Source organism: Orbicella faveolata, unplaced genomic scaffold, assembly GCF_042242905.1.
Source record: "Orbicella faveolata isolate gen_17 unplaced genomic scaffold, um_ofav_v1 contig_15, whole genome shotgun sequence".
Lineage (NCBI taxonomy): Eukaryota > Metazoa > Cnidaria > Anthozoa > Scleractinia > Merulinidae > Orbicella > Orbicella faveolata.
Window position 1 is genome coordinate 4949248 of NW_028301542.1, and position 19146 is coordinate 4968393.

Here is a 19146-nt window from a genome sequence, read left to right on the forward strand (position 1 = left end):
GACCGACGGACAGACGGACAGACAGACAGACAGACAGGCAGACAGACAGACAGGCAGACAGACAGAGAGAAAGAAGATGGATAGATGGATTGGAGGGACAGTTAGGTAGGTAGGGAAAGAGGGATCACTAACCAGTCACTTGGAGACCAGGCAGCATTTCTTGACCCATAAAACGATGATGCTGATTTGGTACCACTGGTTGTGTTACTAAGGTTATCTAAAACGAAAAAGAAAATCATTATGCAGACAATATTATGGGAACCTCTCTTTCATTTTTCATAGATTTGCTTCAAATGTTTGATACAAACTTCACATCTGAGTGCACTAACTCTGAGGTGGGGCTACTCCCAGAAACACTGGGTAGGGGTCTGTGGCCCACCTCCTGAAACCCTTACCCTACAGTATTTCAGACCAAAATCTGCAATTTTCCCTACCCTATATCAGAACTGGCCAAAAATTTGATATCCTATTTCAGGTGTGCTTTATAATCAGTTTCCAAGTTCTAACCAATGTTAGAGGCAATGTTTATAAGCTTTTATTAGGTCGGAGGAAAGTCAAGAGACAAAAAATCAAAAGAAAAGGATGAATGTACAAATGTAAAGGACCACAGGAGTTAAGTATGACTGTCAACAACATTTTACACAAAAGCCATACCCTATTTCAGATCAAAATGGCCAAAATAATACCCTATTTAAAATCAAAAAGGCTCAAAACCATACCCTTTGCGGTCCCACGTAACTATATGTATGGGTTATTTATTTATTTATTTATTATGATTTACTCCATACAATACGAATACATTATAAATAATTAAGATAACTAACTAAAAACAAACGAACAAACAAAAAGCAGTGGAGAAGGAGACAACCAAAAGCGCAATGGCACCATACTAGGGATGTCCCCACTTATTAAAATTTAAAATATATATACAAATATACAAATACAAATACAAATATACAAATATTCTAATTATCCATAAGATAACTTAAAACATTCCTTTTAAAAGTTCCAATACAATTTGCTTCTCTGATGTGATTAGGTCAACTATTCCATTCATTAACAATACGGTTAAAAAAACTATATTTAAAACCATTAGTCCTACTTATTGACCAAGTGTGAGGTCAAGATGGCTGGATATTGGCCAAGTTCTTTTTTTGCATGTTTATGGAGCGAGACGGAGTTAAGGTCCATAAACTCGCAAAAAAGAACAAGGCCAATATCCAGCCATCTTGACCGAACAAGCTTGGTCAATAAAGGATTTATTATATGGCTTTTGCGGAAATTATTCTTGCGGGACACAGCGGGTAGTCCTGAGCGGGCAAGATAGCTCCATCTTGGCTGCTTGGGTAGCCAATCCCAGCGCAGGATTTGATTCATCTTGCTCACTCACGGAGCTAGCCATATAATAAAAGGAAGTACCGTACCTCTCCCCCCCTGCCAGGGCCTACTGTGTACTTCTGTTATCCAGCATACTGATACAACACATTTTGACAGGGTTGTGAATACATGAACGAATCCTTTCATTTTGAACAGTGTTAAGATGCAGAGCTACCAACCTCTTGCAAAAGTTCGATCTACAAGGGGTGTTTTCTTATTCTGTGAGCTGCTGTAAGACGATGGTGGATTCATCTGCTTTGCGTAGAAATTAGATGGAAGACTCGGTGTGGCCCTTGAAAAAACAAACAAACAAACAAAAAATGCTATTGTTAGGAATTATACATGTTAATGCCATCTACATATTATGCTGAGAGATTGGTGAGCAAGCAGTTGTACGTAAACATGTGCAGAATGGTTAATTGCCTTAATTTGGGTTCCAAACCTTCTTGAGATAGCAGACTTTCTCTTATGCATACAGCAGCAGGTTCTCACTTGAACATTTTGTTCTGCTTGTGTTTGTGCTTGTGTTGTGCATATCCTCACTACCATGTGCTTATGCTTATGCTCTTAGCATCTTCACTACTGTGATGCTTATGCTTGGGTTTGTGCTTATGTTGCAGCGATAACCAGGCTTTACTTTACACAAATGTCTGATAATCGGACAAAGAAAAAAAACTGTATCTGTTTGGAGAGGAGGAAGGTGGTGTCAGGTTAGGGAAGGTATAACAGTGCAATTTATAATAACAATGCTGATGACTTGTCTGCTTTTAATTCTATAAAGCAAACAATTTGCGTCCAATTCACACCTTCCAAACATAAATGTATCCAAAAAAAGAATACAAAGAACTTACTTTTGTGTGCTCTTTGATGGTGATGGGGTGGTGAAGTTGCCTCTTAAAGGTGATTCATATTTGGCGACTCTTGGTGTTGAGGTACTGAAGTAGTTGTTATTGTAGGGTTGGTTCTGTAAATAGATATTTATATATAATAAAGGAAATCCTTAATCTTATCTTTTAATTGATTAGTTACATGCACATCTTACAAGACCAACAGTCACAAACAACACCTGCTAAACAGTACTTTCAGTGAGACTCAAAGAGAACAACTGGCTTGGTGCAGCACCATCAGAGGGCGATAAGAGAGGCCCATAACGACTTCCCCTCAGGGCTTGACTTTCAGGAAAAAACCTTGGGGCCAGCTGGCCCATAAGTTTTCAGATTTAGTCGCCAGCAGAAGTATTTCAGTGAAAACTGTGAAAAGTTAGTTGCCAGTGAAAAAAACTGTGGTCGCATTGGCCACCCCAGAGGCTGCAACGTCGAGCTCTGCCTCTCATGGGCTACATGTTATACATGTATTGCTAACATTATGGTTGGCAATTCACAGTGAATGCCTCCTACTATCTGTACTCTGTAGGTACTGTAGAGTGGAGTTGAATAATGAAATTGCATTGACAGTGTAGGATTTTATATTTGGTAGACATCATGTTACAAACTCCAGACAACTAGTTGAGAGTACAAACTTGATCCAACTAAACTCCATCTACGTATTATATTGGTAATAATATTGCAGTTACATTGATCTTCATGTAAATCTTCATTTCTCATAAAAAATTTCCTGTCTTACATTTGGGTAATGGCACAGGAATTTTACTGTCATCTGATATCTCACCTCTATATTTTGCTTATTGTCTGTTCTTGATGACGAATATAATCTGCCTGCAAACGTGAGAAAAAATCTTGAACACAATCTGAATAATTTCAAACTCATTCACTAAAAACTAATACAACAATTTTTAAGCGATTCTCAGATTAACTATATCTGAATGTAAGATTACACCATAGTTACAGCGCTTCAGAGCTGGAATGGCACAACAATGTAATATTGATAAATTGGGTTATTCCAGAAAAAATACACCCCCCCCCCCCTGACAGATGGCAAACTGGAAATTCTCGCGGGAGGGGGGGGGAGTTGATGGCTCAGGAAATCTGGAAGGGAGGGGGATCTGAACCTAAAAATTCTTCCCCAGGAGTCACTTTTAACTTCAACCTCGATTGATATATTTTAAACACTTAAAAAAAGAACTTTGCCATGGGAAATCTTGTAGTCTTTCAATTTGTAGTGTTCTTACCTCATATTCTTTAAGTTTACCCTCACAGATCATGTTAATCATGAAGAACCAGTGCGATAAATGGATAACAACCGGATAAAACACCGTCGACTGAGCACGTAACGCCTGAAACTCTTTTTACGGTACCCAGGCCTCCCGTGCCTGTGCTTTATAACATCCTCAAAAATGCGAAGAAAAGACGATTAGGCTGGGAGTCAGTTGTACTTTTCTGTTTTATTCAGACAACCCAAGAACTCATTTTGCTGGCTAACATGCGTATGTACAATTTGCATATAATTTCTTTCTTACCTCTTCAGGGCTTGACACTTACTTTTCCCTTAACTTGCCAGTATGGAAAGTACACTTGGAAATTTACTTTCCACAGTAAAAATTTCCTTTCCAGAAGACAAGGAATCATATTTTTTACTAGCCATAATCAATGAATGTAATAAAGTTTAATGTATCAAATGTTTTGTCTTGAGCAATTCAATTATTCATTAGTCATTAAAATTGGGACGCCTTGTTCTTGGCCCACTGTTCCACCAAGTTTTCAGTGCAGGGAGTGGGTCAAAGTCAGAAACAGGAGGACCTTCTGCAGTAACCCAGATCAAGCAGTCTGATATATCCACAGACAGACAAGACCTCCAATCTGATTTGATCTTTCCCATGGGAGAAAACCCCTGTTCACAACAAGATGTTGACAGGGGTAAAATCAAGAGAATCTCAATTAACATCAGAATGTTGCAGAACCTGCCATTAAGATTTCTTAGTCCAAGGCGTATGGGAGTTGATGTCGGAACTTCTTTAGCTTTCTGAGCTTCCACACACTTGGCATGACGACGGCTTTGATCGTGCCCTTTAATATTACTCACGTGAAAGCTTTTACTTCCACTGAAGAAGGAGCTATTCTTGTCAGCTATATTAGGAAAGTCTCTGCACACTTTGCAATGCATCTGTCCCTCCTTTTCATTGTAATCCAACCATATAAACTCTGAAAGCCACTCTTTTCGAAATCCACGTCCAGTCATCTTTCTCTTCTGTTCATATTTTTCCCATGACGTTGACTCTTTCTGTTCTGTTCCTTCTTGGCTGTCTGCAGGAACAGCACTTTGTGTGTGTGAAAAACCAAAACGAAAAAGGCTCATGATTGTTGATTGATGACAGACTCCTCAAAATGGCCAATCACATTTCTCATCCCCAGACCTACTTGCTATTGCATCATCCATCTTGTACCCAGTCTTCCTATGCCAGGAGTACGTATGCAGATTTTGTGGATATTCTTGCGTTCCAAAATGGAGTTATTCTGGTATATTTATTTATTTATTTATTTATTTATTTATTTATTGCTATGTATTTTTTATTTGGCTGTTTTAACACCAAAAACTACTTTCCAAACTGTACAAAACCACTTGCCTTATCAGGCAAGTATTTTTGGTTGATTTTGTTTTTTTACTTTCCACTCAACTTATTTTACTCTCCAACGGTGAACGGGGAAGTGTTAGTGTCAAGCCCTGCTCTTACAATGTGTAACCATAAAATCGTGGATACGACACTGCCATGCAAAATAATTTGATCCGCCGAAACAATTACTTTTCTTGTAGAATCCAGGTTGTCCAAAATTATGCTCATTGTAAATGCCACGATATTCCCCAATATTTTTGCATGAGCACAGGCAAGGATTTATTTTTTCGATGCTTTTGAGCACCACTGATATAACGATCGATATGGTAAAAGACAAGTTTTTGGAAGCCAGAACGTGGGCATCACGCATAAAAACTTGAATGCTTGAAAGAAAGGCAAGAGTTCTAGTTGACCTACACACCCATAAAGGTTACGAAACTTAAAATTAGTCTAGTTTGAAGAGCTTTCTTAATAACCTTAAGTAAATACCACACTAACAGTCCTAACAATGGGAACTTGATCTTGTAAACACGTGCCAATGTAGGTTGTCTTATCACCAAAAACTGAAATTATAGTTTTTATTTATAATCACCTTAAGGACTTTTTTCGCCGTAATTTTTCTTACATTAACATAATTTTTAAGACTTATGAATTTTTTATCTTGTACATTTGTTGTGGTACAGAAAAAGGCAAATGGCATTTTAGAGGAGAGTGTGAGATCACTCAAACGTTAAACACAATCGTTTGAATAATCCGATTTAAAAAATGTTGAAATTTAACTCGCAAAATTCCAAATTTCCCAATTTCAGTCTGGGAAGTCCAGTTAGAGGGTGGATCAAAAATGCTTGCCATCTGTTGGGGGGGGGGGGGGGGGGGGGAGAGTATTTTTTCTGGAATAACCCATTAGGGATTATATTGTCCAGAGAAATTATATAGAAAGACTGATTGATGCCATTTTTGCTTGTGGATTGAGTGCAATTCTGTTCATTTGCAGTTCAAAGAATCTGGGAGCAGTTTACAATGAGATTGTAATGTTGTGAATCACAACTACGAGAATCATATGTCATACTGATGTGATACCATTTAGTGGGACATCCTATTAGAAAGGTATCACACAAGGGAACTGGAGAAAGCTAGCAATACAATACAGTGGAACCCCATTACAGGGTTCGTACTCTTTTAAGAATGGCTGACTGTTAGGATCGAGAAACGCCGGTCAACGTCCCATTTGACGAATCGCTCATATTTTGTCCAAAGATACCCTTAGGTGACCTAATTCTAAAAATCATATTTAAAGGTTCCAGCGAATTTTTATTTTTCAGAAATTCGCGAAAATTTGAAAGCGCGGTCAAAGTGCGGTTTTTCGTGTAATAAAATGACCGAAATAAGGTGCGAGGACGAAGCGCTGCTTAAGTCTTAAAATACACTCAATTGACTTCAAACTTCACACAAATGTGGAACAACCACTCTAATTTATTCCTCGCTTTAAACTAATCTCAGATATGTTGATATAGTGGTTTTCCGAACCATTTTAAAAACAGTTACGAAGCGTGTGAAAAATACCGGCAAAATATAGGTCATGTTTAACAGCATAAAAATGCATCTGGTACCTCACTTTCCGATTATTTTACTTTATAGCCTTAAAATATCATTATTAAAGATACACCATGCCTAGTTTCATGCTCGAACTCGCAGTATTTCCCTTTGTGAAAAACGAAAATCTATGTCAATATGTTGGGCGCAAATAACACAATAATTATGCACGAACCAGAGACAAATCAATTTCAATGGCAAAAGTAAAAGGCTATCATTAATTAGAATCCCGTCAATTCACTGCTATCAGTAGAAACATAATGTCCACTGCACAAAAACTGTTTTTAGACGTTTTCGAACCATTGCGCGTTAACTTTGTTTAATTTCGTGTCCGCCGTCATGTCTAGTTTCTCATCGCGTGTATTTCCTTAACGTCAACAACATGTGAATGGTTGTCATAACAAACGCAAGAGATTTCCTGGAACCTTAATGTTTTCGATTCACCAAAACGCTTTAAGTTCGTTAAGACACAATAATGGGTCAACTTGGAATACTGTTTAGCATCAAGGACGTTAAAGGACTGTAAATTAATCGAGTTGAAATATCTTGAAGCAAATCAAACTCGCGCCCTTATTCTAATTTGGTAAACAGCCGATCTCCGTTCAAGTTCAAGAAGTCGAGAGGTTAATCCGGCAATGTATTACCGGTACAACAACAAAATCAAACCGAGGTCATCAAAAGTGTAAGTTTAAAAGTGTAGTGGCAAGTTCCAAATAAATTTCGCCTATATAAATTGGAAACAAGATGTAAAACGGTCTGACCCGAAACAAATAAACAAAATATTAATAGGACTAATTTAACCCGAAAATGTTACAGAAAACATACCTAAAAGCCGTCGATTCCCCTCGATACCACTCCGCTTTGCCTTAAAGAGCCCAAGCTTTCTGCTGTAAGAATCAGGGGCCTCATGAATCTGTATTTATTATATCGGCAACCATGCTGCGTGGCTGATATTCGAGACTCAGTAAAACTTGTCACACAACCGTACGAGCAGCCCAGTCACGCTTTCACTGCTCTTGCGCAAATGTTCAACATTTCGCAATTTACATAAACCGACTACAAGTTTAAAGTAGTGACAGTAGATTGAAATGCGCTTGTTAAAGCTGTCCTATCGAGGAACAATTATTTCTTGTTTTTGAATGGCTCTTAGTTGTAGCTACAGTCAGGGAGGGGGGGGGGGGGGGAGAGGGTATTCCCGGAAATTTCGGATATCTGTATGCCGTGGAAGATTAAGTGGTCTCCAGCTCTTAACGCCAACACTGAAACACTAAATGATTCTCGAAGTATCACAGGGATCACTAAGCTAAATAATTTTGAGTGTAGCTCCGCTGAGTCAATTAACCGTTGGCGCGCATATTGCATTGACCGTGGACAGGTGGAAAAACAGTTAAACCGGAAAAGCCTGTTGCACATTGTAATTTAGCGTTGTCCAACACGCAGTCGGTCTGGTTGTAACGTTAATCGTATTTGAGAGAATCTCAAGTTTTCTTTCGACACATACTGGGGTGACAAAATACTCGATGGGCGTGGCCGGAAGCCACGAATCAAGTCAGTCAATTTGCCATGCTTAACCGAGAAGAGTGATAGTGAGCCACTAATGGAAGGACTGCAGATTGTCCCTACGCTTTACCCTAATAGGCCTATGTGTTATTCTAATGAACTGATGCTGAGCTCGCTCCAGGGGGGCGGTGAGATGAGAGACCCTGGGAACGAGGCTGAGACGATTCGGCCGTGAGTTTTTCCTCTAAAATGTCTTCCTCCTCTACTCCCTCCCCTTCTCTACAAAAATTTAACGATCCTCCCCCTCCCCCCTCCCCCCCGCAAGAGGTGTTTGCTAAATACTGAAGAAGTCAAACACCGACAGTTCCTAAGAATACTTCCACCAAGTGCAGTCAGTAAAATACTTCAGAAGCGCCGAGTATGGAGCTCTTCCGCGCACAAGTGGGAGAGGTATATCTAGTCCCATGCCTTCACACCCGCACGGTAGCATAGACAGTTTCAGGTTCTTTAAGTCACCCTCCATCGCCAAGGCACAGGAGTCTTGCTGGTCGTGTATCCAAAGGATGCTGGAGCTGGAGTATTTCTACAACTTCCTTTGCCTGACTAAAATTTCTCTCCTCTTCAGATGCCTGAACATGCATCTCATCAGGATCACTTTGGCGCATTGCGGCACTTAGGTGAGAGAAAAACTAGCACCTGAAAAAGACGAATATTATAAGGATCCCGGGCACTGCGCATTCCTGCGCCACCAGTTCGGCGTCAACCTTTCGGCCTGTCGTTTGACCAACGCGAAATTTTGCCATAAGATACAACTGCTGCTTGTCACTGACTGCCCTGAGAGCCCAAACCTTTTTTAAAGCAACGAGGGCTTCCTGGTGACCTATTGTGGCTTTGAGTTAAGCGCCAACGCCTGCTCCAAGCAGGGTTTGTAGCAGTTTGGCTACGTCCATAAGGGAATAGCTCTCCAGGGACTGAGTACATTTCTCCAGCGACAAGTGCCTCTCTAAAGTAGACAGCCTATAAAAGACATGAATGCAGCGGCCTTGAAGACATTAATACACCCCTACCGTGCATGGTTACTATCCATGGAAACCTCAGCAGACGCTTCCTCGGTCACACCCGTTGATAATGGCACTAATGTTAAGGTCGCAGTCACTCCTCTCGGTTAAGCATGGCGACTTGACTGACTTGACTCGTGGCTCCCGGCCACGCCCATCTAGTAGTATGTCACCCAAGTATGTGTCGAAAGAAAACTTGAGATTCTCTCAAATACGATTAACATTACAACCAGACCGACTGCGTGTTGGACAACGCTAAATTACAATGTGCAACAGGCTTTTCCGGTTTAACTGTTTTTCCACCTGTCCACGGTCAATGCAATATGCGCGCCAACGGTTAATTGACTCAGCGGAGCTACACTCAAAATTATTTAGCTTAGTGATCCCTGTGATACTTCGAGAATCATTTAGTGTTTCAGTGTTGGCGTTAAGAGCTGGAGACCACTTAATCTTCCATGGCATACAGATATCCGAAATTTCCGGGAATACCCTCTCCCCCCCCCCTCCCTGACTGTAGCTACAACTAAGAGCCATTCAAAAACAAGAAATAATTGTTCCTCGATAGGACAGCTTTAACAAGCGCATTTCAATCTACTGTCACTACTTTAAACTTGTAGTCGGTTTATGTAAATTGCGAAATGTTGAACATTTGCGCAAGAGCAGTGAAAGCGTGACTGGGCTGCTCGTACGGTTGTGTGACAAGTTTTACTGAGTCTCGAATATCAGCCACGCAGCATGGTTGCCGATATAATAAATACAGATTCATGAGGCCCCTGATTCTTACAGCAGAAAGCTTGGGCTCTTTAAGGCAAAGCGGAGTGGTATCGAGGGGAATCGACGGCTTTTAGGTATGTTTTCTGTAACATTTTCGGGTTAAATTAGTCCTATTAATATTTTGTTTATTTGTTTCGGGTCAGACCGTTTTACATCTTGTTTCCAATTTATATAGGCGAAATTTATTTGGAACTTGCCACTACACTTTTAAACTTACACTTTTGATGACCTCGGTTTGATTTTGTTGTTGTACCGGTAATACATTGCCGGATTAACCTCTCGACTTCTTGAACTTGAACGGAGATCGGCTGTTTACCAAATTAGAATAAGGGCGCGAGTTTGATTTGCTTCAAGATATTTCAACTCGATTAATTTACAGTCCTTTAACGTCCTTGATGCTAAACAGTATTCCACGTTGACCCATTATTGTGTCTTAACGAACTTAAAGCGTTTTGGTGAATCGAAAACATTAAGGTTCCAGGAAATCTCTTGCGTTTGTTATGACAACCATTCACATGTTGTTGACGTTAAGGAAATACACGCGATGAGAAACTAGACATGACAGCGGACACGAAATTAAACAAAGTTAACGCGCAATGGTTCGAAAACGTCTAAAAACAGTTTTTGTGCAGTGGACATTATGTTTCTACTGATAGCAGTGAATTGACGGGATTCTAATTAATGATAGCCTTTTACTTTCGCCATTGAAATTGATTTGTCTCTGGTTCGTGCATAATTATTGTGTTATTTGCGCCCAACACATTGACATAGATTTTCATTTTTCACAAAGGGAAATACTGCGAGTTCGAGCATGAAACTAGGCATGGTGTATCTTTAATAATGATATTTTAAGGCTATAAAGTAAAATAATCGGAAAGTGAGGTACCAGATGCATTTTTATGCTGTTAAACATGACCTATATTTTGCCGGTATTTTTCACACGCTTCGTAACTGTTTTTAAAATGGTTCGGAAAACCACTATATCAACATATCTGAGATTAGTTTAAAGCGAGGAATAAATTAGAGTGGTTGTTCCACATTTGTGTGAAGTTTGAAGTCAATTGAGTGTATTTTAAGACTTAAGCAGCGCTTCGTCCTCGCACCTTATTTCGGTCATTTTATTACACGAAAAACCGCACTTTGACCGCGCTTTCAAATTTTCGCGAATTTCTGAAAAATAAAAATTCGCTGGAACCTTTAAATATGATTTTTAGAATTAGGTCACCTAAGGGTATCTTTGGACAAAATATGAGCGATTCTTCAAATGGGACGTTGACCGGCGTTTCTCGATCCTAACAGTCAGCCATTCTTAATCTTTCAAAATTCCATGAATTTCCATGACCTTTATCATGACTTTACTGAGTTTTCTGTGACCAAAGTTAAGTAGCTATTCTCACAGTAGAATCAAAACAATCACTTATTTAACGTATTTCCAGCATTGTAATGGATAAACTGAGTGCTTGTGTCAATTTGTACTGAAATTAAAGCCTGTTTCACAATCATCCGTTATTTTTTCCGATTTTTTGTATCGCATATTGCTTTTCCATGACTTTCCATGGCCTGTATTTAAGTTCCATGACTTTCCATGGCCTGTATTTAAGTTCCATGACTTTCCAGGTTTTCCATGACCTGTACGAACCCTACGTTAATACAGTCACTTACTGAACATGAAACTTTGAAAGTATTAACAGGGTTACCATATTAACAGGGCAGGGTCAAATTTCATGACTGGTCTATTTTATTGAGTTTTAAGTGACATCTTGACAGTCTTCACAATTGCACTTCTAAACAATTCTTCTTAAAATGCAGGTATAATTTTAAAATGTTGAAACTTCAATCAGTTCATGCAATATTAACACTGGAAAGATGAACATAACTAGTTTGAGTGACAGCATTAACGGGGTAAAATTATAGAGGATTATACTGGTTGGGATTTCAGAATGTAGCTGTTGGCCATATCGACAGACAGGGTGGCTGGATTAACAGGATTTCCATATAAGAAAATGTATGGGCATTTCGCTGGGACAAAAAAGACTAGCCATTATAATGAGGTGACTGTATTAATGAGGTAACCGTAAGGCGGAGTTCCACTGTGAGTACAACTAAGACGTGAGAACTAAGTATTAAAATTTACACCTTGTACCACAATTTTGTGGCAATAATAAAATATTTTAACTTCTCTATATTTCTTACCTTTAAAGGAAGCAAAGTATGCCTGAACACCCTTTAAGGAATCTAGAAATCTCACCAGCTGATGAGGAACTGCCTCTTGCAAGTGAACAGATGCTGCAGCTTTGTTTTCTCTTGCTATTGATAATGTTAACTGTGACTCACGGCTTACAAAATCAAATTTATCTGGCTTTAGAGGGAACTGAAAGTAAAAAAGAAAAAATAGACTGAGGTTATTAAGAGACTTAATTAATACCAATGAGAAAACAACTGTTTGCTTGACTCTGAACACGAATTCCACTTAGGATATCAAAGCATCTGCGACAGTGACCAACAAGTCTTAATCACTCACACATAAGCATGAGCATAAGCAACATATGCAGATGCATAGACTTTCTAAAAGTCCTTTCCAATAATTCTTCCCTGGCCTGTTGGTTTCGATGTTGGAAAGGACTTCTCCCACTTGCAGCGCGCCAAATTTACTGGTGGATTTTTCCACTGGTGACGTAAATGCACATTAACCAATGAACGAACAAGTACTGACTATATGTCATGACGTCGCATGTGATCAACGACACAACTTGCAAAGCAAACTGCAGAGCAAATGTTTGCTGAGTCCAAGTACTATAAAAATCTTTTTCATTTAGCTTTTGTTCTTGGGTATACTTAAGGATATGAATTTTATGGAAGCAATTGAATATGGTCTATTCAACTTAATTTCAAGTCTTAAAAAGAAGGACAGGCAAAAGCAGTGGAGGGCTATTTATCTGACTAATACGTGTTTGTTTATGGACACGATCTGAGAACAGGATTGTTCGACCTTTCGAAGAAGAACAGAGCCGTTCCTGCAGTTTGTGTAATTGTTGCACTTTTAGTTGATTTAATGAATGACCAAGTTTCTTCTTTACAAAGGAAGGGCATCGCAGCAAATTTGCCTCAGCTGTTTTACCATGTTGAAAGCAGTCGTCGATCAATGAAGGACTTTTGGGAACAGCGCTTTAATTCTCTGCCGTTCGTTGCGACTTCAATTCTCGTCAATATGGAATGAAGGGAGCTTTACAGAATTAAAGTTCTCCCTGACTTATTCTGTCTTCTTTCGTTAATTTGGATTCTTGTCGGTACAAGCTAGATCTACATAAGTTTATGGCATTCGTCAGGCAGCTCTCTGGTCGATCGCTGGTTAATCTAGACTAAAACTAACAATAATCGATCGGTTTAAACACGCTTTTGTCCTTTCAGGAGGGGTTACTCAATGGAACAGCTTTTGCCGTTTGTCTGTATTGCTGTCCACATACTGTGCTTAACACAAATTAATTCATTTGTGTTAGGGAACAGTACTTGTAAATGTTTTAATGGAAATCACTTTCCGCTTTTGCGATGATTGCGCACAGAACTCATGAAAAGTGAGAAATGTCAATCATGTTTTTCACGCCAAAAATTTACGCTCTTATTCACATCCGTGCAAGTGAAACAAGTCGACCTCTAGCGACTTACTTAAGAAAAGGACTTGTGTTAAGTCTAGCAGATGCAGGGTTGTGCTGTTAAGTACCACAATTGGTTGGCAAAATTGTTCTAACAAAAGGCGCTTATTGTCAACTTCTTACTGTGTCTGTCAGCTTAGGGCAATGCTCATGCATTACGGAAAACCCACTTTTATTTATTAGACTCCACATTGTATACATGTACTTTCCAGAAAATGTCCCTACGCCCTTCTCAGAGGGAATTAGAAATTCCTGGGGTTGGAGGAAGGGGGTTCTGTAAGACCAACCAAAAAAAATAGAGAAGTGTATGATTTCCAGTCTGTACTGCACACTCTTGAGAGTTTGTTTGCTTTTTTTGTTTTGTTTAATTGTAAGACATCACAAAACGTGAACATTTTGCAACTACTTACTCTGGAAATCATCTTTGAATGAAATCTCCACAGGGTTGGGGGAGTCTTTGAAAAACAATCTCTTCTTCAGGGACGCATAGATATTTTCCGGAACTACACATTACAACATACACATATAATCATGTTTGTCGTACTGTATAACACTGTGTCAGAATGCAATGAAACTGCAAATATGCCAATTATCAGAAGTGTGGACAATGACAGCAGCAACTGTTTAATTATCACGACTCAGACATTCGATTCCTAGGAAATTCAGCTTGTAAATAAAACTCGTCAAACTATCTTGCAACGTTAACCTGCCAAGTCAAGATGGCTGGTGAATAATGCAAACTATAATTCTTACCCAAGGTCTATGCGACGTTTCCTCTATCCAAAATTATTAAAAGTTCGCTCTCATATCGAGCTGAAGCTGATATTTTCCATTCAAATCTTCCATATTCGAAGAACCGATAAATTGTCTTTGAAAAGACAATGGCCAAGTATGCCACATACTTCTCAATATGAAAACGAGACATATTAAATCTTAAATACAAAAACATCCTGTACCATAAGCTTACGTGCACAAACGTAATAAGCTTGACAGAGTGCACTCCTACATAAGGTTAAGCAGTAAAGGTTTTGATCACTTCACCTTGATTCGTTTAAACGCTGTTATAGCATGAAGGTAATAACTGCTACTAAGCTTGTAAAGAACTAATGATCCAGGATTATAAGCCAAATTGACATTTTCCACACTCGACCATCTGACGTCGCCAGCAACCTCACAAATTTTCTCTCCATTCAGAAAACTAGCCGCCATGTTTGTTCGTATTTTGGATTCATTTAGCGGGAAATATTTGACCGCAAGGGCTTACGGGATACAACGAAGGGACTTTACAATTTTCCTAAGCCGGGTGGGGTAGAGTAAGTACTGGAGACATACATGTAAAAAACATTAGGCTTTTCCTTTAAAAAAGTTGTGGATTACCAAGAAAAAAGTAACTTATATTTCAAAAGATTCAATAGCTCTTGAAAAGAAATTTCTTTTTACATCACTGACTTGAATTCACAAAATTGCCCAAAACTACTAACGTAAGTCTTGTGAGGTCTTGTGAGCTATGAATAGGATTTACATCATGACATCATTTGACTACAACTACCAGAATCCTTCATTTTTTCTGTTTCTCATGCTGATTAGGGCAATTGTTATTTAAACCCCATAATTTGGGTTTTCAAAATTTAAACAAAAAAATAAAATAAAATAATAATAATAATAATAATAATAATAATAATAATAATAATAATAATAATAATAATAATAATAATAATAATAAACATATAAATTCTGGTAGTTGTTGTCAAATGACACTGTTGTGCTAGAACACAGTGGTAGAAAAGATCTTGTTAAAAAGGAGGGGACCCAAAATTTTTCTTACTTCTGAGCTTTTTACCAAGTCATCTTTCAGTTCATCTTTAATTAATCACACTTCTGGATGGAAAGAGGTACAAATTAACTGTAAAGATGGCCTTGGTCTAAGCCAGAGCCAAGACTGCTCAATTTGGAGTCAAACAAGTTAACCATTTGAAGGCTACCATTCTAACATCTTATTCTTAGTTTTATAAGGGCCAAATTATCCTGAGTAACTTTGTCGTAGGCAACTTTTGTAGCATGCACTGCTTGCATCATGTAAAAATCACATGTAACTTTCATCATTCAACAAATTATCATGATTGCCAAAATACTGAGGGAGGGGTACGTATTTCAAACATTTCAGACTCTTACTTTTTGATGTCTAACACAACAATCGCAAGCAAAGTTGTAGGTTTGCTTTACACAAAACAAAATATTCATATCATAGAGGTGTTGCATGTGTGATTAGGTTTTGCTGTTAAAGACAGCCCTGAAGCATATACCCTGCGAGCCACATAGAGGGAACATGAAAATGGAGCAATTCACTGGCAACAAGTGGCAAGATGTTACCAAGGGTTCGATAGCAAGGTTAAGACTGTATACAAGTAACCTGTGTCGCAGACAGTCTAAACCGCCGGTACAGTCCGTCTGCGCAACAGCTCCCAAAAGCTTGTTCTGATATCCTGCAGTTTGTGTATCCATTTTTGATTGGCTAGTTTCTTACACTGTTTCCGATTGGATAATTCTTGCAAAAGTGATCACACAACTATCACGTAATGCCAAAAATAATTTTGTGCGGGTTTCCCAAGTATATTTGTACATTTGTACATTATTAAACGTCAAATCTTCTTTGACAGACTATATCAGGGATTTTATGACACATCCGGCTGCAACACAGGCTATATACAAGCCAAGTGGCCCATCAGGCTGACGCTCATCTCCAGTTTCTGTAGACTGAAGCAACTAGGAGTAGGTATTTCTAATCCCCCCTTGGATGGAATGCTAGTCCATCGCAGGGTTGCCACCAGCATTAAATTTGCTGGTACCCTTTTACACACCTGGGTGGAGAGAGGCACTGCAACAGTAAAGTGTCTTGCCAAAGAACACCAGCCAGGGCTCGAACCTAACTCCACTAACCACCACCAAGAACATACTTCTTGATGTTAACAATTTTATCACTCACCCCTCACAGTCAGCATTACTCAGTCTGACTCATTCTCACGTCAAGTGATAGCACATTGTACAGCCATAAAAACAAGCTTCCATAGTAATTTTAATGCACTTCATTACAATTTTGAAGAAAATTCACAAACCAGGAAACATATCTTCCTCAGACTGTGACAGAAAAAATATCAGCACTGTAACATTAGATTCAAAAACAGTTTAAACCATCAGCAATTATACATTATACAAGGCAAATAACAATGGCATCAGCCACAAAATACATCATAAGTTCTTTATATTTCATTCAAATTTAGTCACACAACCACACGTCAACAGTTAATATAGACAAAATGTGTCAGTCTGTCTTTCAGCATTAATGACATCACAGCAACAATCCAGCATCAGTGTTCACTGAGTGGTTTTTCACGGGTCAGCATCAGAAGGATCCCAGGCCCCAGAACTCCACAGAATATAGCAGTAAAGACTCCAAGTTGCTGAACAGGTGTCTGATGGGAAACAATTTCACAAACAATAGTATTTATAACAAAATTCTTGATCGTGATTGGTTCTTCACATGCCAATTTGTCATGCAATCCGAGTGTAATCATGTGAGTATCCAATTACAGGTATCCAATTTGAACTTTTCATTACTGGATACCTGTAATTGGATACCTGTAATTGGATACCCACATGAGTTGCACATCAATTATGCTCACTTTTAAACAATGGCTTCCTTCACCCTGTTTCTTACAGTTTTCAAAAGGTTTTTGCTCAAAAGAAGTTCTCAAAAGACATTTTGAATTCCGAAATTTGTTATAGATACAATTAATCAGTACTTGGACCTCGTGTTGTACAATTCAGGGAGTAATCATGCTTGTAATTTCAAATCGGCCTCATGCTTCATGCTTGTCCAATTTTCAAATTACTCCCATGATTACTCCCTGAATTGTACTCCACTCGGTCCAATTACTATTACTTATAGAAGTACTATGTGAAACAACTTTGAACAAAGCCCTACTTACACAAAGCTTTTCATTTAGCAATTTGCAGTGCAATGCAGAAATGCAACAAATACTACATTGCCAGTTGCAAGAAAATCAAAATCTATAAGTTATACTTTGAGTTTATCAACTATGGACCATGAACCCTGGACTGCCAAAGCAGAGAATCAAAATCTTTGTGCCTTACTTTCAAGTTTATCAACTATGGACCATGGAAAGCCGTGGCATACAAATGTTTTCTTATTATGCGTTAGTAGACTGTAGGACTACGGACTGCGTACCAAGGTAATGCATACCTTACGCCTTCAGAATTGCCAGGTATAGTAAAATTGCACCAAAAAATCACCGTGGTTTACAAATCTTAGCCATTTCGATAACATAACAATAATGTCCTGAAGATAGAGAAGTTTTCAGTTGAGCGCCAAAGGTAAACTGGCAATTACTTTGGTTTTGGTTTAACTACAGTTTGAGATTGGCTGATTAGTTTAACTGGTAAGTAATTCGTTTGGTTTTGGTTTTATAAGTCTAACTAATATAGTTATTGCATAATTATCAACGGAACAGAGAATAAGAGGTGATTCCAAAAAATACACACTTAAGTTTACAACTTAATTGATCTAAAAAGCACTGATCATAGATCACATTTTTGTCATTAAACAGTAACTGTTTTACTATCAGAGCCAGTTCTACGGGAAATAAATACGATACACGAAAGAGTGCAATATTCAATATACATCGTACAATATTACCAACTTAATCCCAGTAGAGTCCGTGCTGTGTCCATGTCCAGTGGCCATGGATCTCCGAACTAAACCCAGCCTGAATGCTCGTTGAAGCAACATTTTGCTGTCAGGGTTGCTGCTTCAATCTTCGAAAACAAAATACTCTTTAAAAAGTACTAAACAGTGTTTCGTGTAGGACAAGATGGCGGATAACCAGGAATATTTACCCTCTAAGCATGATGGTTAATTCAAACACAGTCTCTTACAGGTCAACCTCATTCCCAGGGTCTCTCTTCTTTCCCGCGTTGGTGCGAAATGTCGTGCAAAATTCGTTATGCCGTCGTATGTCCGAACATTTTTCAGCGCCCAGGCTAAGCCTCAGATTTTAAAATCATGGAGTTTTTAGTTTACACTGAATAATGGCAACGCCAATTTGTGGAACAGAGTAGCACATCGTAATTTTTAAAGCCCCTCTTTAATATTTATATTTCTGACACACTTTCGCCATTTGAATCAAAATTCAATGTGGACGGCCAAAGAAAAACTTCCAGTCAAAATGGTTCCCCGGAGGGGAGGGGGGGGGGGGGCACTGCCATATATGGGCTATATAGGTATGTGCTGCTGTGAAGGGTATGGTTTTCAAGCAGTTTACTCTAGGATAGGGTATATAAAGCAGAGCATTTGGGTCTAGAATAGGGTATCATTTTCCCCAAAACTGAGTAGTTAGTTGAAGATTTTATCTAGACTAAGGAAACGAGGAATAGCCACTCAAAAATATAAAAAAATCAAATCGGCAAGTTTAAATTTACGTAAGCCAGCGTCAATAGTATTGATAGATTGGGGGATTTGGGGAGTTTACTCTAGTATAGGGTAGCAAAATTCAGCTGAACCAGCTCTGGCATAGGCTAAGGGTTCCAGGGTCCCAGCAGCACATCCCCACCCAGAAATTCCCAAAGTACCTCCCCCCCGGGAATGGTTCTAACATTGATTGGGTGGAAA

General features: G+C 38.8%; 1 protein-coding gene and 1 long non-coding RNA gene across 4 annotated transcripts in view; both read right to left on the bottom strand.

Moving 5' to 3' along the window:
• LOC110063511 (ubiquitin carboxyl-terminal hydrolase 37-like) overlaps nucleotides 1-14718 on the bottom strand; it is a 31793-nt gene extending 17075 nt beyond the window's left edge. The window contains exons 1-7 of one of the 3 annotated variants that reach the window (XM_089288084.1): nucleotides 14502-14643; nucleotides 13871-13963; nucleotides 12004-12181; nucleotides 3046-3092; nucleotides 2229-2341; nucleotides 1557-1669; nucleotides 133-217 (exon numbers count right to left, since the gene is read on the bottom strand). In XM_089288084.1, the coding sequence (XP_089144210.1) occupies nucleotides 133-217; nucleotides 1557-1669; nucleotides 2229-2341; nucleotides 3046-3092; nucleotides 12004-12181; nucleotides 13871-13882 (548 nt within the window). In that variant the 5' untranslated portion in view covers nucleotides 13883-13963; nucleotides 14502-14643. Of the gene's footprint in view, nucleotides 1-132; nucleotides 218-1556; nucleotides 1670-2228; nucleotides 2342-3045; nucleotides 3093-12003; nucleotides 12182-13870; nucleotides 14420-14501 lie in introns of those variants that run through there. The other 2 variants (XM_089288083.1, XM_089288085.1) reach the window with 2 other exon arrangements.
• A 1797-nt stretch (nucleotides 14719-16515) lies between these two features.
• LOC110063551 (uncharacterized) lies at nucleotides 16516-18385 on the bottom strand. Its single transcript, XR_002298242.2, has 2 exons — nucleotides 18175-18385; nucleotides 16516-16930 (listed from the first exon to the last, which is right to left on the bottom strand). It is a non-coding gene; the product is annotated as an uncharacterized LOC110063551 (long non-coding RNA).
• Between the last annotated feature and the right edge of the window lie 761 nt (nucleotides 18386-19146).